The sequence below is a fragment of the Sceloporus occidentalis genome, unplaced genomic scaffold (assembly GCF_023333645.1).
Source record: "Sceloporus occidentalis isolate IW3139 unplaced genomic scaffold, rSceOcc1.0.p SCAF_3, whole genome shotgun sequence".
NCBI classification, from domain to species: Eukaryota; Metazoa; Chordata; class Lepidosauria; order Squamata; family Phrynosomatidae; genus Sceloporus; species Sceloporus occidentalis.
In genome coordinates this window covers 105,196,578-105,220,792 of record NW_028316983.1, presented here as the reverse complement: position 1 = coordinate 105,220,792, position 24,215 = coordinate 105,196,578, and the positions used below count along the sequence as shown (strand labels likewise).

At 40.8% G+C, this 24,215-nt stretch overlaps 1 protein-coding gene across 6 annotated transcripts in view; it reads left to right on the top strand.

The window, feature by feature from the left end:
• LOC149316536 (diphthine methyl ester synthase-like) overlaps positions 1-24,215 on the top strand; it is a 52,709-nt gene that overhangs the window by 7,971 nt on the left and 20,523 nt on the right. For 4 of the 6 annotated variants that reach the window (XM_089515783.1, XM_089515777.1, XM_089515779.1 and 1 more), the window contains exons 4-7: positions 6,839-6,947; positions 12,697-12,817; positions 18,858-18,897; positions 22,695-22,798. In XM_089515783.1, coding sequence (XP_089371909.1) covers positions 6,839-6,947; positions 12,697-12,817; positions 18,858-18,897; positions 22,695-22,798 — 374 coding nt within the window. Of the gene's footprint in view, positions 1-6,838; positions 6,948-7,009; positions 7,095-12,696; positions 12,818-18,857; positions 18,898-22,694; positions 22,799-24,215 lie in introns of all 6 variants that reach the window. The other 2 variants (XM_089515780.1, XM_089515781.1) reach the window with 2 other exon arrangements.

The following is a 24,215-nucleotide window of genomic DNA, read 5'->3' as shown; positions in this document are numbered from 1 at the left end:
GTCCCCCCTACCCCCCCCCCCCCCCAAATGTGGAGGGTCTTCAGGAGTGGCAATTTACTTGCAAATATGTGTGGGCCACCCTCCTCTCCCACTGTTTAACGTTAAGAAAAAACATTTTCCAAAATGAGATGTGAACTTCTGGCCACTTCCTGAGGTTTTACTTTGGTTTTGTTATGGTGAGGGGTTTGGGGTTGGGGTTTTTTTGGTACAGTATGACTGCCATATACATGGTAGTGGTATCTGTGATTTCATTTACCCATGTCTGAAAAAATATGTTCTCTAAGCATTTTCTACGCTCTCCAGAGCAATCCTATTATGCTTCTGGCATAAGATGACCATAGAGTCATACTGGGGGACCTAGAAATGCCTAGAGTTGTGTTCTCTAGGAATCGCTAGGACCACCAGCATGATTTTAGGCCGCAGCAGGCAGGCAGGAAAAAGCATCTTGATCCTACGTTTTAGACCGCAGCAGGCAGGCCTTCCCTTCCTAGTTCCTCCCCCAGTTTACTGTGACGTACGTTGCTCTGTCCACCAATTCTTCTCTTAAATTTAATGAGAATAATTAAATAAAATTCTTGCCTCAAGAAGAAGAACCCTCCCTCCGTACCAGCTGTCCTCATCAGACCTGGGAGGGAGTGAAAAAGACAGGCCCAGTTCCATCAGGTCTAGCTGTGAATTCTGTGACTTACATCACTCTCTTTAATCTTATTTTATTGTATTTTATTTTATTGTATTCTCTGTATTTTTATTGCTGTAACCCGTCCGGATTCCTTGTGACTGGGCGGGCTATAAACACATTATTATTATTATTATTATTATTATTATTATTATTATTATTATGGTGCATTGGTGTGCCCAGTGATACATTGGTAAAGAACAGTCATAGAGGCCCCCCCATGCACACTCCCTTCACCCCCCCCCCTTTGCCCCATGCCCCCTGTTGGATGTCTGGTTTGTGTACGTTGCAGTTACATCCATTGCATTATTGGTGATCTGCCCTGTTTGATGTACTTTTGCATTTTCGCTTTGCCACAGTCCTGTACTGGAACCAGGCTGTTTATATGCTCATGCAGTGATGCGCATTTTCTGTGTTAAGTTGGAGTATCAAAGCTTCTTTTTGCTCCAGTTTTTAGTCACGGAGCACGGCTTCATTTTGTTGTCCATTTAGTTTTGGTTTTGTGCACCTTCTAAACAGCTAGGCTTCACAGCAGTTTGAAGCCATTTTGTTTGGCCAGTTTGGATGACCCTTCTATGGTCAACTTCCAGCAGAAATAATTCATTTCAATAGATTTTGCTATTACTCCCAGTTTCATGTGGATACGAGGATCATACTGTATTTTTAGCTGCCCGCGTGATAATTTTATTTTTTAAAAATACCCCCCCCCCCAGCTTTTCTGCAATTGCCCACTCCTGAGCTAAACAAACCATTAGCTGGATTTGTTGAGGTAGAAAAGAGCTAGAGAAGGAGCGCTACCTATGTTCACTTGTCAATTTTGTGATTTGCTTAGCTGCTCCCACTACAACTTCAAGCAGTCTACAAACGTCTACCACCACACTGCCAATAACTAGATATCCTGCAGTTCCAAGGCTTATTTTTCTCATCTGTGCCCATAGTGGGAAGGGGAGGGGTAACTGGGCTCTCCCAGAGACTGATACCATTTGTTCTATGTCTGTCTAAGGCTGGTGGGAGCTGTAGACAAACAATGTCTGAAGGACCACTGTTGCTTTATATTTGCTCTAGCTGCATATTTGCATTGACACAAATTTGAATTTGACATCAAGATCAACTCAATCATGCTACACAATTGTAGTGCTACATTTCACTAACAGCCATAGCAGCACTTTATGGAATCATGAGATTTGTAGTTTGGGAAAGAAGATTTAGAATTTTCAGCCAGATAGCTGTAGTCCCCTTTACAAATTATAAAACCCAGAACTTCATAAGTTGTTGCCATTGCAGTCACAGTGGAATACAGTGCTATAATTTTTTAGTGTTCATGTACCCCCAACAGAGCTTGGAAGAGTTTGGACTGAAACTCTCCATGGCCATTTTGGTATGAAGACTGTAGAAATTGTAGTCAGGTGGCTATGCTGACTGGGGGATATTGGGACTTTTTATCTGAAAGAACCAAAACCTTCTCCTAGCTCTGAGTTTGAAGGGGCTTTTAAACGCTGGTTATGAAGCTATCCAATATCCATTATTGTTAGCTCCAAGCCATGAAAGAGAAAGAGAAATACATGTGATAGTATATACAAAAAGACAGGAGAAAGATTGTGCTGGTCATGACATATTCTCAGTTTGTTAGCTATGGTTAGGATAACAGGAACTTCATGCCTGCTAATATAGCTACTTGAACCATGTCCTTAGACAGGAGTATGGACATCTGTTTCCTTGATACATAAGCCCTCCCATCAATAATGCAGCGACAGCCCTTAAATTCATTATGATTGTGCAAGCTGCCCTCTGAAAGCAATTTGGCCGTATTTCTTTTCCTGCTTGGCAGTTCTCATTTGTTGCCCTTGCTACTTTCCATTATACTTTGTTCAGTTGAATTTTGCACCTGCAAGCCATGTGGTCACTTTTTTGGGAACATAATATTATCCCATTCATTCCATACTTGATGTGTTCTGTTCATGTGCATGTGTTCCGGTCTTCTGTGAACATCTGGGTCATTACCAATCTCTTATCTGTTTGGGTCTATTAAGCCTCTTAGTTCCTTTCCTTATTCCCGCTGGAAGGGGCAGCCTTTTCTTTCACCAGAAGGCTGCCTTGCCCCAGCCAGTCAAGCATCATCAATCTGTAATGTCAAGCCATATCGAAGAGGGCTTTTGTTTCCAGCTGGTGGTTCAAAATTAATATTGCCATGCCTTGAAATATTAAGAGGGGGGAAGGAAAATGTAATCACTGTATACATCACACAAGGGGTTCCTCCCTTGAGTAAGTATGCATCCAAAAAAAGTGTAATTGATATAAATATACTTCCGAGGGAAAATTAGGAGGCCATTTATTTATTTATTTTCAATTTTTTTAATTGAATGGGTCCTTAACTACAGATGATGCCTGCCTCGGAGAATTAAAGTAATTAAACCATTCATGAAGGCCATTTTTGAATAATTATGAAAATCTGAGAGCATGTCAAAGCTGTCTTATTTGTACTTATTTCCCCAGTTTGTGTCTACCTAAGACCTTTTGTGGAAGGACATTCTCTTAAGTCCCACCACAACTAGAAGGCACTTTTAGTATGGACATACAAAAAAAGAAATGTTTGATTTTTGACTGAGTAGGGAAACATTATTGGAGAGTAGGGTATTTGAGGAGTATGTGGTTCTTTGTGGTCGGAGGAGGGCAAATACAACCCATGTACCCTTGGATGTGGTCCACCTGCTCTTGAGACTGGACATAGTGGCCCTGTACAAACTCCCTTTGTTTACCCAAATCTCAGCAACCACAGCTTGTGTGCTTCTGCACTTCACTTTGGTGCCATGAAGACAGAAAATCTCTTCTCTTTTCAGTGAGATCTGACAGGAAGGAATAACCTTTAAGTAACCTCTCACCTGGACAACTTCAGTTATCATACTTCTTACTCCCCCATCCCATCCTCCAAGTGACAAAAATGATAGCAGAGGGACAAAGTTCAGAGAAAGAAGAGAGGGTTGTGGGGAGCAGGGAAACCCCAGTGGAAATCAAACCCTGAAACAAGGTTTCCTTATTCACACTCCCTAACCAGATGCTTTATCTGTTCCCTGCTCACTTACATGGAATGAGCAGCCTTGAATGAAGGTACCTTGGGGAAAATAGGACAGCTGAAGCCATTGTTCAGATTTGGATTTCTTATGTAAATACATTTTGAGGTTGGACTATGCAGTTCTGTAAATACAATTGATGTGTGCCAGATCAGGTACTTTCACCAAGTCAGACCTCTGAACAATCATAGTGATACAAAACATAAGCTCTTCCGCTTCATTTCTTGCCCAGAGTTTGGAAGCAATAAATTCCAAACAGCTATTCATAACAAGTTACTTATAACTACATGAGTCACTTACATGTGTAAGGAATCCACATTAAAAACGTAACATAAGTGGGGACAATGTTACTTCTGTCATTAGATTCTAGCCAGTTGTTTCTTGTTGCAGTAATTTAGGACTTTTTGGAAGCATTTTGATCGGAACTTTTACAAGTTTTATGCCATTCTTCTTTCATTGCTTTTTAAAAAAAAAACCTTGATTAAAGCCGAAAAGTAAAAAGCACTGAAAAAGTAAAAAAAAAAAAAAACAATTGAAAAATTAACACTGTGAGTTTCAATAAGTACTGTAATGGGTAATGTCAATGAATACTTTTTGAACATTACAAGTGGATAGGAGTGAATTACTTTTAAGCATTAATTCTCCAAGCTCTCTTTTTGCATACCTCTTACCTTACCTTCACCCCTGATTTTGTAAATAATAGACCATATAGACTCATTTTCATGTGAGTCCAAATGGAAGCTGTCAATCAGTTTGAACAGAGGCTATGGGCCTCTCATCAAATAGACAATTTGAGCTTGCATTTGCAAGCTGCTTGTACACTGTAGTCTCATTCCCTTGACCTTTTGCAACCTTTTCTTTCCTTCCTCTGTAGAGAAGTGTTTTTCAAAGCTAGAGGTTTGTATGGTGTAGGCAGTAGTGCTCTTGAGGGGTACTAACCACCCTTCCTGAAGCTCTCTTGAATACCATATTTGAATCTGCTGAGACAATCAATCATGCAGACCATGCGTGCCAAAGTTTCTTATTTACAATTACACGAAGGCACACTTGCACAGTAATGAAGGAAGTATTGGAGTTATGCCAGAGTTGTACTATGCACTAGGTAGACTTTATGTTTGCCAGTCAACAGATGCCCTGCACTCCTCAGAAAGATAAAGAAGCAGAACATCTAGTTTGCAGGCAGAAAGAAAGTAAAATGCTATCTGTTGTGGTTTTTAGAGGGGTGTTAACCAGACTAGGTGTGGTGTGGTGTGGTGTGGTGTACTGTTCCTGGAATGATTAACACAAGCACACAGCCTTACAACTGAAAACCACAACAGTTTGCATTTCAAGCTGTTGGAGGATTTTGTGTATTGACTCCTGTACACAGAGACACACTGAAAACCACAATAGTTTGCATTTTATCTTCTAAGATTGTAAGTTAGTTTTTAGAATGCCATCTGCTGTGGTTTTTAAGATGTGTTTGCTCCTCCTCACTCACACCAAAAACCACAACAGTTTACTTTTCAGGTTCCCAGGTTAGATTTACCACTGTTGAGATTTTTCAGTGTGTTATACACTTCTCCCCACCCCCATGCAGCCATTTCTATTTTAACCTTAATAAAAACATGTTTAGCACCCAAGCCTGCTCTTCCACCTCATCTTCATTTAGATTTCTCAGCCAGCGAAATCTAGTGCTTCACCAAACTACAAACCCCAAGACTGAATAGGACATAGCCATGGCAATTAAAGTGGAATCACAGTGTTAGAACTGTGTACTATGAATGGATCCCTGCTGCTTTCTATGTCCAGGAAAGTTCAGGGTCCCCTCCCGTACAGCAGAACATTCCAGTCAGTTACACTCACCTGAAACTTGGAAGTCCTGTAATTCAGAGAAAGATTAGCATTTATCTCCACTGATTGTTAGATTGCCCACAAAATCAGAGTAGTTGCTATTCATTCTCTGTATTGTACATTCTATCAGTGGTGAACTTACGGCTCTCCAGATGATGTTGGAGTCCATCTCCCATAAATCCTGACCATTGGCCATGCTGGATGGTTCTGATGGTATGTGGAATTCAAGAACATTTGAAAGTCCTCATCCTTTGAAAATTTATTTCTTCCTAGTGAATTCTTACTGTAGCTTATGAATAGCCCTGAGCACTCTTGCTTTCCTCCAGCAATTGATGCATGTAGAGTATCAGCAGCAATGTAATGGGGTTGTGCTGTGGTAGTCACCGGTCCACAGTTACTTTCCATCAAGAGATATATAGTCATCCCTCCCGATTCTCGGACCTGGAGTCCATATTCTCACTCATTCGCGGACAGCAAGCGGGGAGGGACCAAAATGGTCCACGTGCCACCATTGAAACCAGTGGCGACTCCAATATTGGCATTTTTCCGGATTCACGGTGTGTATGTGTCTGGAACTGATCGACTGTACAGAGACGACTATACTTAGGTATGTTTAGTTTCCTCTGTTTAGCTGTACCGTATTTCTTTACATGCTCAAGTCTAATGCAGACATAGAGCTTCTCCTTTGTGACCTTCCTTTGGCTTCCCTGTTTACTGAGAAGAATAGGGCAGGCGAAGTCCATGAGTCTCTCTTCCATCTCTGTCCTGAAGTAGAAGAGAGAGAGCTCTATCCATGGAGGCTTAGACCATGCAATTAGGATTCTTTCCTCCTCTAATATTTAGCCTAAATATTGGCAACATCTCCAAAGGGAGATCTGACTGGCTTCGTTCTTGGTAAGCTTCTGGCTGATGGTCAAAATTGTATTATTCTATGTGACCTTAGATTTTTAAAGCTTTTTTAATGACTTTTTAAGTTGTTCTTACTCTGTTTTTAACATTTGTTCTGCCCGTTCCCACTCAAATGATTTTGGAGGGACTAGAGTGTTTGAATTAGAAATCATTGGTGTTAATCTCAACATACAATAGTTGCTTTGGCCTTGTTAAGAATGGTTCCACTCTTAGACTGTTTACAGCAGAAACATCAAGTGTATCTTAGTTCTAGCATTGTGGAAAAGGAAGAAAAGCAGTAATTCTTACTACAGTATTTTTTAATGACTTAGCATGGCAGTATTGCCCGTAACCCTTTGCTTGCTCACTGCAGGGCAACTACACACAGCGACCTTGTTCTCCGGGCAGTCAAGCTTGGGATTCCCTACCAAGTCATCCACAATGCCTCTATCCTGAATGCTGTTGGCTGCTGTGGCTTACAGGTACATCTTTTGCATGTGTGGCATTCTGCCAAAACCACAACTCTGTTTTCTTCTCTTACCAGGTTTCTGCAGAATGTAGGTGACAGCTTACTTACAAAGCTGTATGAAAGAGTTGCAAGAGAAGTTGTGCACTTTTCATTGCATACAGTGAGTCTTTCTTTTTCTGTCACTTTCCTGCTGATGTTTTTTTCCCCCTCAAAGTATACAAAGGCTTTTCTCAAAGTATACGAAACAGCATGAAGTGGTTAAAGTGTTGAACTACAAACCAAATTGTAGCTCTCTGGATAACCTTGAGCCAGTCAGGGTTGTATGCCTAGACTGATGAAGAGTTGTGAAGATGGGTTGTGTGAGGTATGGCCCTGGAACTTCCCTATGGCTACCCAAGCCTGTTTTTGTGGCTCTAGTCCCTTCCTCTGTCTAATCCAGAGGTTGCCCAACATTTGATCTTCCATTTGCTTTGGACTTAAGCTCTCAGAAGCCCCAGCCAATTTGGCCAACAGTCAGAAATTATGAGCAGTATGAGAAATTATAAAACCCAAATCATCTGGAGAACTAAAGGATGGGAACTACTGGTCTAATCCAACCTGTTGGCAGTATAAATAATGTACACCTAACACATGGTCATGTAGTTTCTGCTTAAAAATTTCCAGCCAAGGAAACACCAACATTTCCTTAGTCAACTGTTGTCAAATGGTTCTTACTTTTTGGAAATTCTTCCTAATGCTCAGTCAAAAACTCCTTTTCATGTCCTTTAAAATCGCTGGTTTAGATGCTTTCCTCTGGCATGAAAGGCATTCTTCAAATACTTTTAAAATACAAACAAAAACCCACTAGTGATACCTTTATTGATCAACCGAAATGCACAGTATACTTGTTTCAAGCTGTCAAAGTTCCATGGGCATCTTCATCAGGCAAGATGTTACAAACCAAACAGGAGAAGAAGAAAAAAATAATTGGAGATCTTAGTCAGATGCCTGCATGTTGGTTCAGTCCTTAGTAAAGATGGTATGCTGGAGAGGATATGTTTTGCAGGCAGGCTCCTCCTGCTTCTGGCAATGCTGCAATAGGGAGATTTTCAAAGTCCAGAAAATGTAAAGTCCATTTGCATCTCAACAGGGACCCCTCTTTTGCAATCCAATATGTCTCTATTCCAGTGAGGTCACAGGCAGAGAACAAGGGATTCCTCAAGAAGTCTCCATGTTTTTGCATAAGGAACATTTTGGTGGTGAAGAAGTAAATAGTTAACGTATTTTCTGGAGCGGGAGACCTAGAAACATGCTCTTTTAAAATAAAAGGTGGTACTTGTTAGGAAGAAAGTACTGCCTTATGCCTTGAAGGCACATTTTGGCACTTGTTGTTGTTGTTGTTGTTGTTGTTGTTGTTGCTGTTGCCACTAGTATTTACGTTGTCTGTCCGTATAGATGAGTACTTCCAAGAATTTTGAAATTACGTCCTCTATCAAATGAGCACTTAAACTGCAGATGGAAATGGAAATGAGTACCTCAATCTGTGCTATGGGTATGACATCTGAAAAGAGATGATTCCATAACCCTAATTTATATATAAGTAAAAGAGGTGTGTGTGTGTGTGTGTCCCCTGCTCTCTCTCTCGCTCTCTCTGTTTAGATATAATCATGGTGCCACAGGCTAATACTCTACTAGTGAAAAACAGGAAACACCTTTATAGTGTTTTTTTTCAAAAAGATATGTAAGGCGAGCTGAGTCTGGTAGTTTACTTCTGCCAGGGAAAGCAGCCGCTGTGATGTCTAGGCTATTTAGATTTAAAGGTCTAACTACTTAGGGTAGGACCTGTGTCTTTCTTGTGGGTTTTTCAGTAAGTTTCCAGAGTGCTGTGTATCGTCAGTGAGAACCCACTACTCACACACACACGCGCACACACACACCCTAAATTGAAAAAGGAGCCAGCATGATTTTTGTCTGGTTGCCGAAATTTGTGGGGCCCACCATCTGGAAATATTTCAGATAATGAGGAGGATGAAAATGCCTAACATAAATGAAGGAATGAATCAATGACCAGCGTAAAAATAAAAAATGGAGGTACTGATGAGGTGCCTTGGGCACTTATAAGCTAGAAGATGAAATTGGTATGAAATCTGGATAATAAGTGATATCCAACCTCTTTTGGATGGGGTGCACTCCCACTATAGGGATCACATTTCCAGGGTCCAAATACCAAAAAATGCATACAAGCTGCAGCCACTCTTAAACAGGGATCCTGTTGTCATCTATCCTCTGTTAACATTCAGGATAGACTACTGCAATGTGGGCCAAGAAGGGCTGCCTTCGAAGACTACATACTGGTTTAGCAGAATTCAGAGATGCATGAAGTGCCTACATTAGTATGATTAATTTCAGGTGCCAGGTTAAAGAGATTTTATTCCTGCAGGCTTATTAATTGGTTTAATCAACTGATGCTTCAGTAATTTTGTTTGCTGCTTATTCGTTTTATTGATGATTGCAGCTTTACTATTTACTTTTTCTTGGTTTTTTGATGCTATGACTTGCACTGGAGATTCTTGAATCATGATTTATTTATTTAAATAAGTAAATACTTGAAGAAATAGCTGTTGAGTGTTACAGCTGATGCAGCAATAATTCTGGGGAAAGATGCTGCAAAAATAGACATCTGAGTTTTGAAAGGATTACTTCTTGATTTCTGTCAGGGTGTTGCAGTACAGCAGTGAATATGCATTTTTTATTCTTCCTGTCTCTTTTATTTTAGTATAGTATTAAAGGGATAAACTTACTCCTGAATTTTTCCTGTTATTGAGTATTAGCTCATTTGTCATAATGAAAACTAAAGTGGTGGTTCTGTAGATTAGAGAAGATTAGAAAGACAAGTTTCTATTTAGCTCATTTTAGTTGTCTTCCTTGGGAATGTTCCCATCTTTTCTGCTACAGCAATCAGATGTTTGCATCTTGTTTCAGATGATTTGTAAGAAATAATGATTGATGAATAAAATCACTCAAACTGAGATGCTTCAGTATTCTTAACTGGGTGACTTTGGACAAGAAGGTCATTTCTCAAAAGAAGTATTTACAATTGGTACCCTAAATGCCAGGAGCTACCATGGTGTAGTGGTTCGAGCATCAGGTTATGACTCTAGAGACCAGAGTTTGATTCCCTGCTCAGCCATGGAAATCCACTGGTTGACTTTGGATGAGTCACCCACTCTCAGCCTCACAAAACCCCATGATAGCTTTGCCTTAGGGTCACCATAAATCGGAAGCAACTTGAAGGCACACAACAACAACAAACTCTAAACACCACATTTGGGCATCATGGGCCAGTGGCAGCATCACAGGCTCACAGTTCCCATGACTCTTGGGAACTGAGAGAGAAGATCTAGTGATTTGCTAAGCATACCATGGAAAATATCACTCCTGTATTGTATCCCCATCCTCTCCAAGTAAAGCCTACAGCTACACCCATATAGCTAACCCCATATGTCTTTACTTCATAAAATGAAACGCTTCCCTAATCCTGCTCTGCATCCATGTAGGGGCAGTGCCAATTCCATGTTATTTATGTGTAACACTCATTCTGTCCTGAGGTCATTATTCAAAAAGTGTTGTTCAAATGCAAGTGTAGATGATCAAGTTAGGGACTGTGGGACTTATCAAGCAAGATTTCCTTGAGGGATGTGTGGGAACTGGCAAGAAGGTTTTCCACACTGACCCACATACACATCACGTAAGGTTACTGTTGACATTATGACTGGCTATGCAACTGCATTAAACTCTCGGAAAGATGTGGAAGTATATAACTGTACTGTGCACACATTTAGTCAAGTACATCTTTCCCAGCATGTACCAAAAACCTCTCACTTGAATGAATTTCAAAGGCAAAACATGTTTTGTCTCACTGAGATTCTCAAGCAGTGTGAAATGGGTATTTTCCTTGGAACCCAACACATATCTTCTCAAGATATGGAGTTCCTGTAATAACTCATCAAGGGTAATGAGAACTAAACTTCACCTTTGATATCTTAAATATCAGCTTTCAAGCATTCTTTTTGTAAAATAATCTAGTCTTCTCAGTCATTTTATTAGAATTTACTTGCACAGTAACTGTCATATTTGTGTTCTTTGCAAGATCCCAGACTCCCCCCCCCCCTTTTGCACCCCTGTTCCCTGTCTAATTTTTGGGTTTTTTTAAGATTGTAAGACTGAGAGCAAAGAACTGTTAAATTAACAATCTGTAAACCTTTCTGAGAACCTTTATGGCTGAACAATGGGGGTATAAATATAAATACTATAAATAAAATCAGATAATATTTTTTCTGCATCTTTTCCTGTCCAAAAATTGCTTATCAGTTCAACTTTGGGTTTGATTTGCAGACTTCTCTTTAATGTTAGATTAATCCCCCCTTTTAAACCGTACCTTTACTTGACTTCATATCTGAAGCACAAGCTAGTATTATGTGGTGGGGGTGGGGTGAGAAAGCTAAATATTTCACAGGGCATCAAAGTGTTAAAAATTGCATCTTGACCTTTTTCCTATTTTGAGTAACTTTTTCTCTCTCTCAAGTTCTGGGCAGAGCTGTTTTGGTTGTGAAATGCAAAATCTGGGTTGCTTATTCTCTTTGTGGTTTACCCAAGTGGATTATTTAAGGAGATGTTTTGTGCAATATTCCAAGAAGCATCAACTGACCATGCTGTTCTAGGGGCTCTGAACTTCGAAAGCTACCTTGTGTGCAAAGCAAGACCACTGGTCCTTCTAGCTCAAGGGTATAAGGATCTCTTTCAACCTGATGATCAAATTTACTTTTAGAAAACTTTATCAGAGGACTGAATTCCATGGAAGTTTGAGACCAAAGGGGAATGTGTGGGTCATATATACTAACATGTTTTAATCTATACTGCCACTAACTAAACATTAGAAAAACATAAAAATGAAGGAGAAAATGTACAAAACTAGGGGAAAATTATAGCATCATAGTGAAGGGGGACATGTGGGGTATAGGAGGTCAGGTTTATCCTAGAAGAGACCCTGACCCTGATTTAGGCCATTATTGTCTGCAGAAGGGCCACCCTTTCAAAGTAGAGGGTTGCATTATTTTTGGGGAAAGTGATTTGGGCCACATGCTCTCCTCCCCCCCCCCCCCCCGCTAATTCTATGTCTATCACAAGAGCGAGCAGGAGAAACAAGAGTACGCAGGAAAGAAGGCAACCCCCTCATGGCGTGCAAGACCTAGAAGATCATTCCTATATACACCCAGGCTCATACACTCTGTAGTTGGATTTCAGGTGGCCAGGTACCAGATACAGATTGCATGTGTGTAGTGTGGAATCAGAACAATGCTGTCGGTATTGCAATCTGTAGATGTTACATATTTTCCTGCCAGCTGTTTGATTTTTCATTATTGCAGTGCCACAAAGGGAGGCTATGAGCTGCCCATTGTGGTTATAGTGCTGGCAGAAACTCTCCATGGTTTCAATCAGAGGAACGTCTGGGACAAATATAAGGCCGATGGAGGGGGAAATCTAGTGAACTTAGGAAGTTTCAAGAAAACCATTAGTTCCCAAACTTTTTCTCTGGTCAGGTAGGGAATAAACATATTTCAGTCCTTCTGGTACATTTTGGAAGTCACACAGTGGTGTATGATTTATAGCCAGATTTTGTGTTCTTTTAATAACTATAATCTGATTTTGATTTTAGCTTTTCTCTGTTTTTCTTCTTTATCTCTTCTCCCCTACCCCCACCCCCAAAATTACATTTGTGACAGCTCTACAATTTTGGAGAAACAGTTTCTATAGTTTTCTGGACAGATACATGGAAACCTGAGAGCTTTTTTGACAAGATTGCAAAAAACAGAAGAAACGGGATGCACACTCTCTGCTTACTTGGTAAGGAATACTTGTGTATGTCTGTGGTCAAGGGTGATGCTTGGCTTGTGTGAACTAAAGCACCAGAATACCATACTGAGAGCTGAAGAGAATGGCAGAGGCTCTGTATGGACAGAGGGGTTCAATCCTTCAATCCAAACAATATGTTGCAGTGTGATTATCCATTCCAAGCGTATTTTTCTTTTAAAAGCTGTAGCCAAGGGAGACAGTGAGGGAATCTGGATCAGGATAATAGGAGGTTGCCTTCCCCCTCCATTTTAACCCTTCTCCCCTTCCCCTCAAGCTATCACTACAGTACCTTTAGAGCCAGTCTTTGAAAAGATTTTATTTAAAAGAGAAAAATTCTGCCTGGTGTAATCCTCATTTTAGATTCCACTCCCCTCTATTCCCTAGCAGCTACTATGTCTAAAGCAAAATGAGCCCCATGTAGATAATCACATGGCAAATCATCTAGCTTGGATCTCAGTTTGAGACACCTTTCAAGTTCTCCTCCCCCCCCAAAAAAAAAAACCCTTAATGGTTTTACTTTCAAATTGTAGGAAGGAGGGTAACATATGTAAATGAACCTCATCTTTAAAACCCTGGAAACTTCCCAGTTTATAGATATAGTGAATAGGATGTCATAGAAGATGGATTAAGTTAGTCTTGTTTATTTATTTTTATTATGTGCAGAGTTTGTTTTTGTACTTCTCTCTGGGGAACATTCATCCCATTCCTCACTCTTGTTGCCCAGAGCAAAATATTTTAATGAAATTGTTGCTGAACATTGTTAATTCAGCCTTTAGTCCTGTGACAGTGCAGATGACTATTACGTCCAGGGGATAGGAAAAAGGACTGACCTGTGCCAGCCTGCTAACTTTGGCCCGTTACAGACGGGCCTAAAAGCGCGCGCTCCGCGCGTGCTAGGATTAGAAAGGGGCGTCTCTTCCAGACGCCCCCAACTCTAGCACTTGCAAAGCGCGCACAAAATGGCGGGGCCGTTCCATACAGCCACCATTATGATGGAGGCAGCGTGGACATGACGCCTTTGTGCCATGTGAGGGCGCCTAGAGCGCCCTTTCCGTGGTGCAAGAAGGAGCTCCGAAACGGAGCTCCTTCTGGGGTTTGCGTCGCTGGGCGCAGCCTTTAGATGGCTGCACCTAGCGACCTCCCCACTGTCGCCGGGTGTCCTTGGGGCTTGAAGCCCCAAGGATACCCCTTTCCAGGCCGCGGTGAAGCAGCCTTTTGCTGCTTCCCCGCGGCCTGGAAAGCGGCGGATCAGGGCCTCGGAGGCTGCCAGTCTGGCAGCTGAGACCCTGATACAGCGGGGAAAGGGGCGGGTGCAGGCCGCCCCAAACGGGCGGTCTGTAACCTGCCTCAGCTAGCTTTAGGCTGCAATCCTGAGCTCACTTACCTGAAAATAAGTCCCATTGTACTCAGTGGGACTCACTTCTAAATGTTGTGCTGTTAGATACCATGCTTTGCGACCAAGACAGTCCAGCAAACATTGACCTGATCAGGGGGTGGATCACTGGCTAGCTAATAGGAACACTGGCTGTTTTAATGAAATTGTTAGCCAGTGCATTCCACTGCTAGAATTTGAGCCTTGCCTTTAACAGCAGCATGACAAATAAATATTGAGATTCCTTAACAAAATCTTTCTGTATTAGGCTGTTCTTCAAAACCCAAGAGCTGGATCAATAGAAAAGAGAGGTCTCTGTTGCTAGGCAGTATATTTGTCCAGCCTTATATGAAACCCTTGTACACAGGTGCACAAATACGTGTGGAATTTTGACTTCAGGATGACAATCAGGCTGATGCAATTATATTATATGATTATATATTCACTGCTGTTAAGATCCTGGGGGAGCATTGGTATCATTAGATACCAATGATCTCTAAGAAAGAAAGTCTCCCCACCCCCTAGCAATATCCTTAGTTGCAGCCTAAGTGAAATTATTTCCACTCAACCAGACAGATCTTCTGTAAACTTACAGGATTTAACCATAGACCTTTTACTAAATATGTGAGTTCCTGCAAGCAAATAGTACCGCAATAATTTTGTAGACTGGGAGTTTCAGAATTGTGTTCCCAAGCCTCCAAATCAAAAAGCAGTTTCCTGCTGTGTGTGTTGGAAGGAACTTTTGCCAGCATATAATCACTTGGAATATGGACACATAATTGCATTAAGAATTGAATTGGGGTCTGGAAACAATTTATATATCAGGAATTTGCTTCATATATTCTCAGCTATTGAAATGCTTGAAAAGCTATACAACTATTCCAACTACAGTGACGTTGGGTTTTTGGAGTGTTTTTGAGAAAGAGAGATGGATTTTAAAACACATTAAATGTTCCCTGCAGCCAAATAAATTTCACTATAGCTTCCCAATATAGCTTAATCTTCCCATTTGGTGTTTTATAAAACTTGTTTAGCTTTAGAGAGAGTGGAGAGCAGAGGAGGGATGACTTGAGGTTTTAATCAAATATATAATTGATTCATTAAATCAAATAAATGGTACAGCAGTTATACACCATGAAAGTGTGGCGTTCTTCTCCTCTGTTGCTATTCCTTTGTTTTTGTTTATTTTATCTTGATGAAAATTCTGCATTACAGACTAGCATATTGTTCAATATTTATGATGACATAAGCTGAATTTAGAACATAGTAACAATTATTATTCACATTTATGGTTATTGCACCATTACAACAGCCAAGCATTTCCCAAAAGCCTACCTTTGAAGCCAGGTAGATCCTGAATGGAAGGATTTCCAAGTTGCTAGAATATGGGGCCATGACCAATGAAACATCCACTTATCCCCTGGCATGGGCATGATGGACCAGGTAACAGCAGGGATGTCCTGTGGCATTGTGTCACAAATGCTTGTTGCAGTGCATCCTGTTGCTGGAAGAGACCTAGACATGTCATCAGTCAGTGCCCTGCTTTCCAGCACCTCAGAAATCCTTCTGTTGGAGACCTGCCTGCTTCAAAGGTAGTTTTTTTGGAGATGTAGCTACAAGGACTGAGTTTCCCGTTGCAACTATGTCTCCCAATAGGTGCATTGCTGCAATTTCTCCAATGAGATCAAGAAGGAGTGCATAGTTTTCCCTCTCTTCACTTTATCTGCACAATAGCACTGTGAGATAGATCAAGATGAGAGAGAGCAACTTGGCCCAAGGATGCCCAGTGAGGTTCATGTCTCAAAGGGAGTTGAACCTGAATTGCCCAAATGCCAATCCTTCTTGCACCACAGTGGTCATCTGGAACTCTGATATGCAAAGAAGAAGTACTGACAATTAAAATGTACTTAATAGTGGCTGAAGATATATTTGTTGGATACAGAGAATAAATTAAATATGGCCTACATAAAAGGAAATGTCTTCCGTGTATATGTAGCATTAATAAGATAAATGTGGCAAGCTGAGTTCCTAGAGACAGAAAAGGAAAGTACTGTTATTAGCATGCATAATAACAGGTTAGACATATATCTCATATATAGTCCCATTTTCAAAAACTTTTAAAGTGTATATTTAATGTATGTTGCTTAACAATTGTCTTGAATGTTATGGTAAGTAAAGGAAGTGGTGGTTTATGGTTTGCTTATATGAGCCACATTATACTTTTCCATTTGATGGAACAAAATACATCTTTGGAGGCAGGAGATAGTTATGCAGAGTGAATGGAAAGATGATCTAACACAGTTATCCTGATCCTGGGAAGAACTGCAGCATATAATTAATCAAGAGTATAAGTCAGATGCTCCATCCAAGTGTGTGCCCCTTTTATTTGCTCTGCATTGCTAGCAGTGTGTTGCTCATTCAGTTGCACATCTGTGTTGAGGCAATTAGATTGCATGGATGTATGAAAAAGTATTTTATCCAAGTTGGCTAGGAAAGGAAGATGTTTTGACTGGCAGCACTGATTTACAAGTCATTTTTTAAAAATATATATTTAATTCATCCTTTTATATATCTATAATTAATTTTATAGGACTTTGTGTGAGCCATACTGTGAATGTTTGCATTTGTCGAGAGCTGCTAAACAAGGCAGGCCTTCTAAATGGCATAAACCACCCTGCAAAACTAATAAAATTAATTATACTTTTGATAAGGGAAAATTGAATTGTCTTGAATATGTAATGGCTTGGATTGAGAGGAAGTGATTTTTTAAAATTCTTTTTCTCAGCAGTCCCTTGTACCCTCCAAAAATTTTCTTCAGAAGACTGGCTAGCTCTTGTGTAGCAGATGATTTTTGCAGGAGTCCCTTCCTCTGTTCAGTTTGACAGCAGGGTCCTTCTGTTGAATCCAGATGCCTCCAGGGGAGGGAAGGACCCCTTCTGTTAATAAATAATGACATTGGGATCCAACCCACTGATCCACTGTATCTTCTACACACTGTTTCTGAACTCTGGTATATGTACATTTTCAATAGACATTTTTGTGCAAGTGGCTACCAACATCTGAATTCTTCTACACTTTTGGATCTTTATGACAAGACTACAGAAAGAGTCTTTGCATCCTCAGATACCAGCTATAAATAAAATGATGTCACCTGAGCTTTTGTAGGATGCACAAGGATTTCTAAACTAGAAAAACTGAAATTTAACATGTTACTGAAAAACATATTGACCAAAGCCTATTGTCTAGCTTATTCCAAACTAGTGCCCTCCAGTTATTTTGGAGTATCGCTCCAAGCATCTGTGGTTAGTAGAAACAGTAGATGATGGGTATTATATTCCAACATACTAGGTTGCAGAAAAGATTATTCATGTCCCCCAAAGGCTTGCATTCCCTGTGTGCAGATAATTGTGTTTCTTGATAATCTGATTAAGACAGGAAGGCCTTTGCATGATGAGAATCATGGATTCTTCAGAAAAATTATATTCATGCCCCTTGAATTTAATTGAATACCAGTTTCAATAACTTTGATTATTATATTGAAGCAGAATATACAGTATAGTTCCCTACATTAAAAAAACAAAACAAAATGAAACACTTCCATGGTTTTATTGAACTCTACTGCTTCCACCCCTTGCTTATGCAATAGTAAGTCCAAATAAAATCAGTTGAGCTAGGTTTCAAGTTTCAAGCTATAAGTAAAGTTTTAACTTCTGTCAGCTGTCCCTTTTTAGCAGGCTTCAGTTAATGAAGGTTACTTCTTGTAATATTTAACACTTAGGGAACCCCAAGGTATGCAGAAGTACGAAAAATATTTATTGAAACCAAAGTGGGAGGGTAATCACAGAACAGTAAATTACAGAATGCTGACACACTGTTTTGAAGGTGAAACAAATCAAAACAGAAGACCAGAGGAAGAGTGGTTTTAAGTGCTAGACTAGGACTCTGAGAGACCAATGTGAATCTCTGCTTGTCCACAGAAACCCACTGGGTGACTTCGATCAAATCACATACACAGCTTCAGAGGAAGGCAATAACAAGCCCTCTCTGAATAAATCTTGCCAGGAAAACCCTATGGCAGAACCTTAGGTTTGCCATAAGTCAGAATCAACATGAAGGAATCCAACAACAAACAAAGAAAAATGAATGAAGTATCCTGGAAGAAACATGGCTGGAACTCTAAATGGGAATCTCTATACTTCAGTCTTTAATTGCAGGCCTGTTGTGTTGATGCTGCTGTGAAAGCATATGCTGGTTATACAATAGCTCCTGTGAAAGAAAAGGGAGGGATCAGCATTCTTGGAGAAGCCCCATGGTTTGCAGAAGTAGCGAGAGACATATTTAAAGGGGGGGGGGGGAATGAGGGCCAAGAAGAAAGAATCCCAAGCATTCCAATGAAGACTAGGCATGTTGTGTGGCCACAGAACTCTGTCAGGGTTGGTTGGTTGGGAAAGTGGAATGGGAACAATGCACCCTGCAGTATTCTGTTGGAGGCTATTTTGAGGACAAAGTTGCTAAAAGTTTACAGTTGCAGGTGGCAGAAGAGGTGCATACAGTTCCTCTATGGTGCACAACTAGTGACATGGGAGGGGGAAATTGCACAGGGTCCTAATGCTTGCAGAAATAGTATTTGACTTCAGGTGTATGTATGTTTCCCTACAGACATTAAAGTCAAGGAGCAATCTGTGGAGAATCTCATAAGGTAAGTTGTCGCTTGTGTTGACAGCACATATCAATAAATAGTGCATGCAGACAATTCTAAGTTTATTGGCCCCTTAAAACTAAAGTAAGCTTCAGAACAAAGATGGTTATATTTTTTAGGACTTTGTTGGAAAATGGATCACTTTCATTCTCAATCCCATTTAGGGACAACCAGATGATTCTTGTTGCTGTTTAGTTGTAGATCTCAGGATATTTGGGAAGAATCTTGAGAAACCTAGTGCAACAAATCTGCAGAACATCTGTAGAGGAAATCACTCAGGTTCATTTTGAGTTGGACTTAATTTTAAGACTACGATAGATTCTGGGCATGTAACTGAAGACAAATAAATTGAATGATTGAGAGCAACTCAGTCCTGTTCTCTCCCTAGAAGCCAAAATGAGTAAATTGAGACAATCTTACTTTGAATACCTCATGAGGCAAAATGATTCTTTAAAAAAGAGAACAATGCTTGGTAAAGTGGAAGGCAGTAAGAAAAGAGGCAGACCACATTAGACATGAATAGACTATCAAGGAAACCACAACCCTGAGTTGGTAAGACCTTAGCAGGACAATTAATAACAGTGTCTTCAGAAGGGTCTCTTATTCATAGAAACTTCATAAGTCAATGCTGACTATGACAATTAACAACAATTAATTGATACATGCAGTTGTCAAGTTTTGATTGATATGGGGTTTTTTTTTTTTTGTTCATCATGATGGACAAGTTGCTTGAAGAAGTGAGGCCAATCACTTGTTTACTAGATCAGTTTCCATCCTGACTGATTAGAGCTGTCAGAAGGGAGGAGTATGGCCAGTTGGGTGATGGAGGTGGTGAACACTTCTTTGAACGATGATTATGTTACAACTCCTCTAAAAAAAGCAGACCTTCACTAGACCCCAGCACCCCACATAACTCAGCCAGTTTCTGGCCTTCCTTTTATACAAGATTGTGGGATAAGTGATGACAGCAGAACTGCAGTTGTTGTTGTTGTTTTTTTTGGGGGGGGGGTGAAACTGGTTAATGGGATCCATTCCAAAGAGTCCAGGTTATGGGACAGAAGCAGCTTTGATTGTCTTGGTGAATGGCCCACACTGGGAACTAGATAGGGGAATGTGAACTTGTCAGCCGTAATTGACCTCAGTAGCATTCAGTGCCATTGATCACAACATCTTTCTGCTTATATGGACTTCAGGGCATCCTCTGTCTTTAATGAATGTTTTTATCTGTTGTGAATTGCCTGGAGAGCCCTGGGGCCCAAGTGGTGATAACCAAACACACATCTACTAAATAATTCTGCCCTCTGTCCCTATGCTCTAAACTCTAGGCCAGGCTTAATTCTTTTTACACATCTAGGTGTCTTACCACTGAAAATGCCAATTCCAGTGATGTCCATAGCCTGCCAGCCCTACCATTTACTAAGGCATGGTAACTTACTGGAGTCCATGTCAAATCATGGAAATGTTCTTTGTGGACTAGTGTTGCCTGAATCCTCCCAGTATTCTGGGAGTTGCAGTCTGAAACAATAAACTATCCAGATTTTTGATAGGATATTGGTGTCTGAAAACCAGAGTGTGTTGGTCATAACTTGGGGCGGGGAAGGGACATGGTCATCATTTAATTTAAACAGAAGAATAAATTTGATCTATGCTTACTTTGACTCTTGTGTTGCATCCACAACTCACTTGCTTTCGACCGCCTTCTTCTGTCAGCATTATAGGACAGCAAGCTGAATTACCAATTTCATTAATAAGTTTCATTTCAGCATATATTGCTTTCAGGATATATTCTCTCTCTCCAATAATAAAAAAGGTAAGGAAGTAAGGGTAATTCTGCAATAAGTTATTTCATTTGTGGTATTATTTCTCCCCTCCCTTACCTCCTGATGATTTGTCAACTTTGTAAGCCCTCTCTGTTTCCCTTGGATAGAGATAGGACTCATTTTTGGATATGTCTTAATTTTGGTTTTAGATTCATATTCATCCAATCTGACAATCTCTGATGGAAATTTATTTTGGAACTTCTTCATAAGCTTTGCTTGGCCAGTTCCAATGTTGGCAGCCTTTGGAGAAAAGTTCTTGAGAACTGGCGTAAAGGTCTATAATTATATAACTATATAGTGTATAGTAGAAAAATGACAGGCTTCCCTTCCAATCTGGCACAGATTGTACACTCTCTGGTATAGTGGTAGTTACAATAGATTAGCAGGGGATCCAGAAATATATAGAACTGTGGTTGAGTTGTGGAGATAGTGTAGCATGTGGCATCTTACTTAGAGCTGGAGAGTGTTTTCAGTTTGGTCATGCTCACTAATTCCTAGGGTGAAGTTTTCAGTAGAGTCACATAGTGGCTGTGATATAAGGTGAGCACACCCAAGAGTCTTTATCCTCACTCAGTTGTTGGTAAAAGTTTCTTAGGCTGATATATCATTGCCAGAAGTGAATGGCAAAGCCTGCCTCTGTATTTTGTGCAAACAAAAATCCATCAGGGATACCTTTATTGGCCAACCAAAATCCATAATATACTTGTTGCAAGCTTTCAAAGCTCAAAGGGTTTCTTCATCAGGCAAAATGTTACAAACCAAACAGGACAGGGAAAAAACAATTGGAGATGTTAGTTAGATGCCTGCATGTTGTTTCAGTCCTTAGTAAAGATGGGGAGGATATCTTTTGCAGGCAGGCTCCTTCTCCTCCTGGCCATATGGCAATAGTGAGATTTTCAAAGTCCAGGAAATTTAAAGTCAATTTGCATCTCAACAGGGATGCCTCTTTTGCAATCCAATATGCTTCTGTTCCAGTGAGGTCACAGGCCTCTTTGTAGGCAGAGAACAATGGATTCCCCAAGAAGTCTCCATGTTTTTGCATCAGGAACATTTTGGTGGTGCAGAGGCAAAACATACGAATTCAGTCCAAATTTAAGAAGAAAACAATTGTTTTACCTTGGTTGGAGGTCCCAGTCCACAGGCTATACTCTTCATGGTTCCCCTGTTGCAGCTACAGTGTGGTATCTGTGGACTGGGTCCTCCAAACAAGGTAAAAGTTTTTTTCTTCTTAAATCTGACTAACATCTCCAATTGTTTTTTTCCCCTTTCTGTTTGGTTTGTAACATTTTGTCTAATGCAGAAGCCTATGGAGCTTTGAAAGTTTGTTGTAAGTATATTGTGCATTTTGGTTGGCCAATAAAGGTATCACTGACTGGTTTTTGTCTGGATTTGTTAAATGGCCAACACAGCTACCCCTGCATATTTGCTGTATTTTGTATTTATCCTTAAATGTCTATGGCAAGGAATACACATAAAACTTAATTGGAAGAGACCTTGAAGAGCATCTGATTAACAGGTGAGGAAAATGAGGTTCACAGGGTATATGTGGCCCTCACCATATTTTTTTTCATGGGGTTTTCTTGGCAAGACTTGTTTAGGGGGATTTGCCCTTGCCTTCCTCTGAGACTGGGAGAGTATGACTTACCCAAAATCACCCAGTGGGTTTCCATGGCTAAGCTGGGATTCAAACCCTGGTTTCCAGAGTCTGAGTCCAATGCTCACACCATGCTTGCTCTACTGACCTACTTTGTAGTTGCTGTTAACTGCCTTGAAGTCAACCTCAACTCATGGCAACCTTGTGGATGAGACATCTCCACGACCCCCTGTCCTTCACTGCTCTGGTCCTGCAGACTCAGATGGAGTTCATCCATCTGGCATGTGGGCTCCCCTCTTTTTGCTGCCTTCTACCTTTACTAGCATTATTGTCTTTTGTAATGATTCATGACCTACTAGAGTCAGGTTTTTCTCTTCCATCAGGGGGAAGAAGATCTATGAACCGCCACGGTACATGACTGTAAATCAAGCAGCAGAGCAACTTCTTACTGTTGTCCAAAATAGGCAACTACAGGGGGAAGACCCAGGTATGTAAACCAGTTCATTTCATGAGCTCATGGCTTGTGTAACCTATCACCTTGCAGATTTTGAAGATCAGTATTCAATAACTGGTGTTTATTTAAACCTATCTGGAGGGTATCTGGTCATAAAAGGCTGAGCTAGCTTTCTAAAATCAGGCATTCTTGACAAAACTGCTTCATAGTTGGAGGAGTCCTAGGCCCGTTACAGACTGCCCAAAAGGGGCGGTCTCAGGCCGCTGCCGGTTGCAGTGTGGAGGAGTCGCAGCAGCCAAACCGCGCGACTCCTCCGCACTGCAAAGGAGGAGCGCGAAAATCGCGCTCCTTCCGGCAATCCGGAAGAGACGCCGCAAGTGCCAAAGCGCACACTCGCGGCGTCACTTCTGGGCCGCGACATGTGGACGCCGAGCGTCCGTTACATCAAAATGGCGGCGGCCGTGTGGAACGGCTGCCCCCATTTGTTACGGACTCTGTCCATAACAGGGTAAGGGGCGTCTGGAAGAGACGCCCCTTTTTCAAAATGGGACGTCCTAAGTTATGGCGGTATGTAACGCGCCCTAGTTTGCCTTCCTAAAATTGGAGGCATAGCTCAGGCTTTTACTGTGCTTCACAATCCACAGTGAAATGAACTGAAATGGTACTGGAGATCTAAAATGGTGGTTGGCTAAGATACAAACCAACCACAAATCCTGATTTATTTATTTTTTTAAAAATGTCAAACCCATGTGGAAAAGTCACTGTCCTGCACTGACAGAAAAATGTCATTTCCCTTCATTTGCTTCTTAAAGTTTGAGTTGCTATAAAGCAGTAGCTTGAGGCTGAGAAATAATGTAATTTAATTAGGACAGCAATGGAGAAATCTTGGGACAACAACTCCTATTCATTGCCTGGGGCCAATGGGTGTTAGCATCCAATAGAGTACCAAAAATCCTCCATCCCTGTATCAGAATTTTCACTGCACCCCCATCCCCTGTCATTTATCACTTAGTTATAATTCCTCTTAAGTATGGGATACTCTCATTAACTTTCCATGATAGGGTGGATGTACAGTAATAACACTGGGCATTCAGAAGCTCTGCTATCTGAGGGACATTATTCTTTTCAAATTTTAGACCAAAGAGTATAGGGCTGTTCAAAGAATGAGCTGTTCTCATGGTAGCCATAATCTGTGCTTCTGTACAAGGTGCTTTGTTGAAAATGCCAAGCAGAGATACAACAGAATTATCTAATACATTTCATAGCTCATACAGTGGGCCCTCCATGTTTGCTGAGGTTAGGAGTGCAGGACTTGTCAGTTTCCAGGACATATTGGAAAGTGGAAAAACCACAAATTAAAAAAAATGTATATTTTAACCTGAGAGAACACCTCTATAGGAATCTCTTAAGTCCTCCAGCGAAACTCTGTGGTCCACATCCACCAGAGGTT